A 9,042-nucleotide genomic window follows, 5' to 3' on the forward strand; every position below is an offset into this window, starting at 1 on the left:
GTTGTTGTTGTTGTTGTTGTTGTTGTTGTTGTTGTTGTTGTTGTTGTTGTTGTTGTTGTTGTTGTTGTTGTTGTTGTTGTTGTTGTTGTTGTTGTTGTTATTGTCATTGTTGCTATTATTGTTATTACTATTATTATTGTTGTTGTTATTATTGTTGTTGTTGTTGTACTATTGTCGTTTATAATTTGTACAATTAACCTCCTTGTGGTTCGACCCCGGTCTTGCCAGGTTATTTATTACTTCGACACTCCTGCACTTGGGAGAAGACATCAATCTTTTCGTCGTGTCAAAAGACCAATTAGGTTTCTAATGACCAAAATATTAAGTGGCGACTCCCTTATTCACAAAATCAAAATAAAAGACCTTGAAATCAATCAAGGATCATTACGACACCGCGCTCCACTCGCGAGGGTGCGACAAAGAGCATGGAAATCAAACCTTTCAAAGTCAAATCCCGCAATCTGCCAATGTTGACCTTCAGTCATTTCAACTTGAATATCTAAAGCTACAAAAGTCTAATTAATGTAAAATCAATTTTTTTTGGATTTTCTGACTAAAGGACTATAAACGCTCCAAATTTCAGCCAAAAATAATTTCATATAAGAGAAATATGATTTTTTAAAGATGACAACTGAATTCTACCAACAAACAGGTTTCGTGAAGAAACAAGTCCAAATTACATTCCGAAGCATCTAAACCGATATCCAATTTTTTGTTTTAGAAATTTAGCTTCTCTAAGTCAAAGCTTGAAGATTTCATGCAAGGCTATTTCTTCTTTTTTTTTAGAAAAATAGTTGTTAAAGTACTTAAATGTAAACAATCTACTTAAAGAAGGACTATTTTGTAAAATAAAGACTAGGGTTTCCTAGGATACAAAAGAATAAGAGAAGAGAAGAGGGAAGCCAGCCAAGAGGAGAAATACTCCCCCTCTTCTAAGAAACTCAGAATTATACATTCTTTATTTTTTTTATTAGTTGTTTAACAAACATGCAAGACTAAACACTTTTTATTGGTTACAAAGACACGAAAACCTTTAAATTTTAAGAACTGTGAGATTTATTTTACCTTTTATTTTTAGTTTATATGATGAATATGTTTGTTCTCCTATACTTATTTTTTTTATGATTGTTTGTTTTAATTACTAGAGTGAACTCTAAGTTATTATTGTAGACAATCTATTGCTAAATTTGATACCAAAACCGGAGTTATGGTCTATAAACTTGTGAAGCAACTGAGTTTAATAATTATGGTGGATCTATGTTATTAATCTTAGGGAGAACATTCAATCAAATCAAACATAGACTGTGGACAGTTATGTTTTCTTGATTAATCAACTTATCTAGTTCTTAAGGCTGTCATTGAATTAAATTATAAATGCAGACATTGTGGTTCTTTGATAGTTATAGTTAATTATATGGTGAATCCGTTAACTAACCAATATTAAGAAAAAATAAATATTTAGAATATAAATTGATGTTTCGTTTCCATGATCAGTTCTGATTTTTGTAGGTAGGTGTGTGCTTACAACCAAGGTTTGTTCTCTTAGTAATTTTCTGATTTTATTTAGTTTCGCTTGATAGTTTTCTAATTTATTTTGCTTTAGCCTAGATAACTTTCAAAACCCCCCCAAGTTTCATATCATCTGACATAAAAATTTGACCTGAACCTTTATTATGGGATCGACCTCTTGATTGCTCTATATTATCTTGGTGTGTTGTGTTTAAAGTTAGGGTAATTGATTTGTGTGACCGCGACATCGCAACAGATAAGCTTGCATTTAAAGTGAATATTTACCATAAATTAAAGATATCTTATAGTATTAGACATAATATTATAAAATATGCTCTAGTTAAATGGGTTATTGATACTTTAAGTGCAAAATAATAATATAAAATCTTGATAAAAATATATTTTTAAGTATTAGACACTCGATTTAAAAAAATCTTAAGTAAACTAAAATAAACCAGTCAAACTCGTGACTTAGATTATGCACATCACTAGATTCAATTTTTTTTTTTATCCCGAAGCATTTCTATCACTTAATTATACAATAACAAAGCGCACAAGAATATTTATATGTGAAATAAATTTTTTAAAGCAAAAAATAACCAAGACATGTGAGTGGGATCAAGATAGCAAAGACAAGCCTACTTATTTTAAGCTAAATGACAAAAAAGAGGTTTTTTTTTATTTTAAGCTAAAAAAATATATCATTGACAATAAAGGATGAAATTGTTTTTTTTTTTAATTGAGAAACCAAAAATGATTTTAAAAAAATAATAAATTAAAAGTTTTGACTTAACTCGTTAAATTTATGATTTTAATAATAAATTCAATTAAGTTTAATAAATTTATCTTTACCTAAATATAAAATAAAATTCTTCCATAAAAAGCCAAAAAGAACCCAAGCATTTGTGCTCTAGCATACTTGGGCATTTAAAAAAAGAGTCCAAGCATATAAACATTTAAGCTAGGTATGTGTGCTTCAATATTTATTTTTTAAATTTTTTTTAAAAAGCTAATGACTTCTTGTTTATCTTTATTTCTTTATTTTCTTTAAAAAAAAATTAATAAATAACATATTGTCTGGATACCTAAATTATAGTCATCATTATGGTGATTGAAAAATAAAAATAAAATATTTTTTATCTTAAGAATTTATTTAATCCCAAAAAAAACCCTTAAAAATACTATTAAAAATTCTAGAAATTGATTTACCAACGTAATAGATCTAAAAACTAGTCTAAATTACAAAATCAAATTAAGTAAAATAAAGATTCTAAACAATTATTATAAAACTTTTTTCATTGAATTAACTCATTGTCATATATTTTAATCATTTTAATAGTTGAAACTGATGTAAATAACGACTCTCTTTCTCTTCACGTCAGAATGACAACTATCTTTCATCTCTTACAATCAAGGAATGAAAATTAAAAATAATAAAGTTTACGAATATTTGAAAACTAAAAGTACCAATTACCTATTAACTAAAGAGAAGAGAAACCATTTATTTTCTTTATCTTTTTCATTTTGATTTTTATTTGAAAAAGAACCAACTGAGTATTAATTTGGAATGAAAAAGTACAGTTGATTAACACATTAAAATTATCTCATGGCTTAGTTTTCTTTCTTTATAATATAATTGTTTAATCAACCTCCGAGTCGGAGAAAATTGGAAGGTAGCAACCCACGATATTCTGAAATATTTTCCTCCATATTTCCTGCAAAAACTTGAACCAGCAACAGCAGACGTGACAAGCAAAGTTACAGTAATAAAACTCATCTTGTAAGATAATTAACTTAGGAACATTAAAGGAATCGAAGCAAATGGGTTAAGGAATTGGGATTAAGAAACTTCTGCCATCAATTTCCTTAGTTTTCAACTAATTAAGTAAATCAAGCTGATTAGCTGGCTATGTATGTGATTAATTGGTCTGATTTTCTGCTAATTTGTATCAGGATTTTATGTTCGTTTCTCAACTGTAGTTAGAGTGTTTGACAGTGTAGCAACGGTTGCTTTTCAAATAATTTTTTGTGCCAAAATGTATGTTAATAATATTTTTTTTATTTTTTAAAAATTATTTTTAACATCAGCACATCAAAACAATCTAAAACATACAAATCATATTAAATTTTAATAAAAATAAAAAATAAAAAAAATTTAAATTTTTTGAAAACGCAGGTTCAACCGCGTTTCCAAACACTCTCTTAAGAGCCTTCGGCATTTTTATTTGTAAAGGGATGGTTTGCTGATAGTTATTTTTTAAAATAATTTTTTTAAATATAGTAAAAAATTTTAATATTATTATATTAAAAAACAAAAAATTTAATTTTATATAAAAAAAATTTTAATTTTTAAATAACACGGTTACACAGCAGTACAATTTGATTGGACTTGGCTGTACATTAAAGAGCATGCTTAAGTATAATCTATAATTTAACATTTGACAAACTATTTTATTTATTCTATTTTCGAAGTAAATATTTTTTATTTAATTTTTTTGTAAATAAAATATGTGGAAAAAAATCCTAAAATTCAAAAGAGTGAAAGGTATTTTTGGATTTAAGGGAGAGGGTGTCCATTAGCCAGTCGTTTTGACTCAACCAGGATTCGAGTTCGAATTAACCCGACCCGAACCATTATCCATTAGTTTCCTCTGGTCACAATTCCTGAAACAGAGAAACAGGCGAAGATACTTCTTCAAAGAGGCTTCTTGGTTCACAGAATCTCTCTCTTGTCTCAAAGAACACAAGAACAGGTAGAAAGATGTTGGCATCCATGGCCACACAACCCAAAATCCAAACCCACTCACAACCCTCTACATTTCCTTCACAGAGCCTCCTGCGTAAACCCCTTAAAACCCCTATATTCTCTATCAAACCAAAACCTTCTTGTTTTCACTTAGAATCCCTTTCTACTCTCAAAACCCCAGCAAGACTCAAACTTTCTGCTCCAAAAGCTCAACAAACACTCCCTGAAGAAGAAAAAGAAAACGAAACATCCACTGAGAAAGAGGTTATTTTGCACACACATAAGTTACCTTTGAATGCCCTCTTCTTTAATTTCTTTTCTTTATGTATGATTTAGCAACAAGGAACTTGTTTTATCTTAATTGTTTAAGCCATTGTTTTCTTGTTTTCTTGTTTTCTTGTTCTTGATTGAATAGTGAACTCAATTGGGTTTCATGGAATTGATTTGATGCAATGTGTTAAAAGGGTTTTTGTATATTTTCCCTTTAATCTTTTTTGATAATGAGAAGATAGGGCAAAACATTAGTGAAAGAATTGATTTGTAATAGGAAATTTTTCTTTTTTCTTTTTAATATTGTAGAAGCTTGGAGTGGTGGTGAAGCCAATAGAGAAACCAAGAGTAGTATTGAAGTTCATTTGGATGCAGAAGGTAATTGGAATTGCACTAAACCAAGTGATACCAGGCCGTGGCACAATCCCTTTGAGTCCCTACTACTTTTGGCCCAAGGAAGATGCTTGGGAGCAGCTTAGACTATTGTTAGTAGGCAAGCCATGGATATCGGGGAAGCAATTGCATGCTCTTCTCAATCAGGCTACTGATATCATTGAATTGTGGCAGGATACAGGTTCCAATCAATAGTAATTTGCTTACAAATACAGAGAAGTTTTAAAATATAGGCTTAATGTAGTATAGTTTGGTTCACAGTAAAATATTACATTAGATTTATTTGGATTGTTTGGACTGTCTTTGTTAAAATTAATGAAACACGGGGTTGCTTAATCTTTCTGTAATTTGTATATCGTATCCTAGAAGACAATTTACTGGAGTGTGATGTGATATGATTTCTTTGTTTGCCATTCTTAATCAACAAGTTCAAGTTGCATATTGCTGGGGTTTTTTTCATTAACTTTGTTTCTGTAATTTTAATCATATTCGGGAAATCGTATCTTGAAGACCGAAAGCAGATTAATTGGGAATGTCAATGACTGGAATCCTCTCGATGCTGATTAAATCACTGTTCAATACAGTAAAAAGCATGGATTCGAAAACCTGAAAACTTGTTAATTGTTAGATGGTACAGGTGCCTGATGCAGCATCCAAAATGTTAATAATGCTGGAACACTGGTGTCTATCGTGGCCAATTGACTGCATCCTGTTAGTCACAATGTTAGGAAGTTAACACGCATATTGCCTGAATTTCAGTTACAGGCAACAAAAATCCTTTGAATCTGAACTTAGAATATGTTATGAACTTCCAGTTAAGCCTGCATTTTCCTGGTCTTCTGCATCTGATAGATAGTTGATGAGTTATGTCTGTCTTTTAGATTATGCAAACACCCACAATAAAGTCGTCCGTTCAGAGACGATGCCCATAATTAGAATGGCGTGATTTAAACCGAGTTTGAAAATCAAGGCCCACCAATTGAGTTTGGCACGATGTGCTTGCATTCTATTCACAAACTACTAAATCCCACCTGCCCTCTGATTTGAATATATGCCTGAAGCGTTTCTACTAAAATATGCCTTGAGAAAATCTTTGTTTAGTGAAAAATATAACTAGCTTTTGTCCATCTATTTATTGCAGTACAAAATTCTGAAATTCTGCCATGAAAGGCTTGAGAAGTTTAAAGTTCATTTGAGAGCCTGAATCTCTGAATATTAAACCTTCACTTAACAGAAAGGCCATTTTGACTTACCATGTTCTCATCTTCAATATTGGGAGTTAGAGAGACCAGTGCATGGACATAAAGGTCCTGTGAAGCAGAGGAAACAATATTTTTCTTATCTATTATTTCATATTGAATGTGCAAACCGCCAATTATTTATGAAACAAAATATGAAGAAATAAAATTATGAAATCCTATACATATGGCTTAGCAAAAAACTGAATGGAACCAAGGAAACAAAATTTTGGTCCCTTTCACTTATTCTTTTCAGGCCCCCCTTGCTCTTCTGGTCCTCACTGATAAACGCTTCCTGTCTATGTCTGAACTTGTACTTAAATTCTCAGCAGAAGTTGTGGAGTTTGCGGTTTTGTACTCATAGTTTCCTTTTTTGGGATTTATCATGGCATCGGCATGAGATTTGAGTGGAATCCACTTTGGAGATTGGTATGGAAGCTTATTTTCATCCTCATAAGAGACATCTTCGTCATGAACTGCATTATACTCTCTGATGTATTGGTTTTCATCTGCAAGTAAATTAGTATTTCTGTACAAGTCCAAGTCATGGTGCTTTGGTGATGGAATGCTCACTTGTTCCCTCTCAGCCTTCTTGTCAACCAAATATGAAACCATCCCGTTACCTTCTGGCTTATTGTGGGAGAGTGAATCTGGAAGTTGATATCTCTCATTCCACATGTTCCCGTCGGAATCTGAACTTGAATTAGATGGTGTCCTATCAAATCCAGGTTTTGTTTTGCTCTCTTCAAACTCAAGATGCACTCTTCCGTTTCCTTTCATGTTTTCGTCTTCTGATTCAGAACTATTACTGTCAATCGTGTATATTTCGTTAAATACCAAACTATCATTTGATAGCTTGTTCTCCTCTGCTTCATATCTGCCTTGAAGTTCAGGTGTCAATGACCCATCAGAATCATACGGAGTCCCTTGTCTATGACTAGAATCACCATGATTATCCCATTCCATGTCCTGAGAATAATATCTTGAGAGTTCAACAGCAGCTCTTGCAGCTTGCTTGTTCTCCTCTGAAGCTTCATATCTGCCTTGAAGTACAGGTGTCAATGACCCATCAGAATCATACAGAGTCCCTTTTCCATGACTAGAATCACCATGATCATCCCGTTCAATGTCCCGAGAATCATATCTTGAGAGTTCAACAGCAGCTCTTGCAGCTTGTGCTGCATAAGCTGCTGATTCAAAAGCCTCTAGAGCTGCAGCAGCTACATCTTTGTACTTCTTCCTTCCTTTCAGTGATTCAGACAGCTCCTCCTCAGGCAAAACGTGTGTTCTGGCTTGGGAGTCAGTAACATCTAACTTGGTTGATTTAAAATCTTCTACATGCTGCTCCTGCTGCTTCGGCTGGCTGACATCCATTTTTTCCTGAAACCATAAGTGATTTTTAAGCCTCAAACTCTGCATTGCATACGGAATTGTTCTCATTTCGTAATGTACAAGTTTCGTACCTGTGCAACCACTGGAGCATCTTCCTCCAAATGCAGAACGATACCATTATCATATGCGATGTCCTTTAGCAGTTTCTTTCTGCTTTCCAAGCTTGCTTGTCTTGCAGAAAACTTTTGTATAATCTAAAAAAAAAAAAAAGAAATAAGAAAAAAAGTGAGAAGAAATTTGCAACAATTTAATCTACAAATATTCAGCTCTTTACCTTGGGATTCACTCCACAGTTGCTGCGCAATTCGACAGCACGAGCAGCCATTTCTTTTCCAAATCTTGATACGAAAACCCCACGAATCTCTTGCAACTCTGGAAATTCACCACATCTTGAAGATGCAAAGATCAAGCTCGATACTGCCTCCTTGAGCTCATCAGGACACTCTCTGTGTAAACAAAAGCAAATATGATTTAATAACAGAACAAAGGAAACAACTTTTGCAAACACGATATCACCACCACAGACACTATTGAAAGTAAATGATCAACTTAATTAATCAAAATTCAAGAAACTAACCTGTTTGTTTCAAGTAGAACAACTCTATCATTCAGGAAATGTAAGTAATCCTCCATCATAACAAAAGCATCCACCATATTCTGATCCTTGATGACATGTTCAACCTGTCGAGCAAACCCCATCATGCATCAAAAATAGAAAGACGGAAATATCAAAGAAGCAAAAAGGAAAAGGGAATGTCATGAATTACTCTGAGGAGAGCTCGTTCTTGCTGTCCAAGGTTAAGAAGCTGAATTACATCAGACCTTGCATGTGAAAACCTGACCTGTGCCTTGTTCTTGAGGATAGCAATCCTAGAAACTGCTAGTTTAGCTAGAGAACTGAATTTAGAGGTCCTTAATTTCCTTCCAAAAAGAGCATCCAGTTTCTTCCCCATGTTTTGCAGTCTATAATATTTATTTGCTGCTGGTCTCAAACACCACAAAAGGCCTGAAGAAGCAAAACCCTAGCTATTCAGGGAAGTTCAAGTGCCTCACGCAAACCACTATAACCATGAAGGCTACTTAATATAGATTGTGAGTAGTTCGACCTTCGTTCTGTCTGTCTGTGATGATTCTTTTATCACTATCAACTTCTAAGTTTACCATGTATCCTCTAATAATATACTACGTGTCTCCTTTATGATTGGAAGTAATTACTTAGACCAATAACTATAAGGTGATTGTAGCTTTTCTCTAATCAGCGTTCGGTGCAGCAGCTTTGAACTGGACAAACATTTTTTATCTTGGTGGCTGCGGCTTCTTTTTGTCTAGAAGAAGAAGAAATAAACCACAAGTCTTGACGCAATAATTTAAACAAAGACATTTTATTTTATTATTTTTTTATTTTCAAGAGGTAACCTATTTCTTCTTCTTTGGCCATGCATGACCTATGAGAGTGTAAAGGTGAAAAAAGGGCAAAGAAAAGTACAAATACGA

At 32.8% G+C, this 9,042-nt stretch overlaps 2 protein-coding genes across 3 annotated transcripts; one reads left to right on the top strand and one right to left on the bottom strand.

The window, feature by feature from the left end:
* Window positions 1-4,113: 4,113 nt before the first annotated feature.
* On the top strand, window positions 4,114-5,361 carry LOC105132984 (30S ribosomal protein 3, chloroplastic-like). Its single transcript, XM_011036743.1, has 2 exons — window positions 4,114-4,519; window positions 4,835-5,361. The coding sequence occupies exons 1-2, from the start codon at window positions 4,271-4,273 to the stop codon at window positions 5,111-5,113; spliced, it is 528 nt and encodes a 175-aa protein (XP_011035045.1). The 5' UTR covers window positions 4,114-4,270; the 3' UTR covers window positions 5,114-5,361.
* An 870-nt stretch (window positions 5,362-6,231) lies between these two features.
* LOC105132985 (uncharacterized) lies at window positions 6,232-8,750 on the bottom strand. Of its 2 annotated transcripts, XM_011036745.1 has the most exons (6): window positions 8,316-8,750; window positions 8,126-8,229; window positions 7,823-7,994; window positions 7,620-7,742; window positions 7,180-7,536; window positions 6,232-7,020 (listed from the first exon to the last, which is right to left on the bottom strand). In XM_011036745.1, the coding sequence occupies exons 1-6, from the start codon at window positions 8,499-8,501 to the stop codon at window positions 6,409-6,411; spliced, it is 1,554 nt and encodes a 517-aa protein (XP_011035047.1). In that variant the 5' UTR covers window positions 8,502-8,750; the 3' UTR covers window positions 6,232-6,408. The 2 variants fall into 2 exon arrangements, with proteins under 2 accessions (XP_011035047.1, XP_011035046.1); XM_011036744.1 differs by having other exon boundaries at window positions 6,232-7,536; window positions 8,316-8,744.
* Window positions 8,751-9,042: the final 292 nt, after the last annotated feature.

This window comes from Populus euphratica, unplaced genomic scaffold (assembly GCF_000495115.2).
Source record: "Populus euphratica unplaced genomic scaffold, PopEup_1.0 scaffold99.1, whole genome shotgun sequence".
NCBI lineage: Eukaryota > Viridiplantae > Streptophyta > Magnoliopsida > Malpighiales > Salicaceae > Populus > Populus euphratica.

Coding starts and splice junctions, on each gene's coding strand:
- LOC105132984 (XM_011036743.1), top strand. CDS start 4,271: ATGTTGGCATCCATGGCCACACAACCCAAAATCCAAACCCACTCACAA. Junction 4,520..4,834: donor AAACATCCACTGAGAAAGAG/GTTATTTTGCAC, acceptor TTAATATTGTAG/AAGCTTGGAGTGGTGGTGAA.
- LOC105132985 (XM_011036744.1), bottom strand. CDS start 8,501: ATGGGGAAGAAACTGGATGCTCTTTTTGGAAGGAAATTAAGGACCTCT. Junction 7,995..8,125: donor GTTCTACTTGAAACAAACAG/GTTAGTTTCTTG, acceptor TTGTTTACACAG/AGAGTGTCCTGATGAGCTCA. Junction 7,743..7,822: donor ACTGTGGAGTGAATCCCAAG/GTAAAGAGCTGA, acceptor TTTTTTTTTTAG/ATTATACAAAAGTTTTCTGC.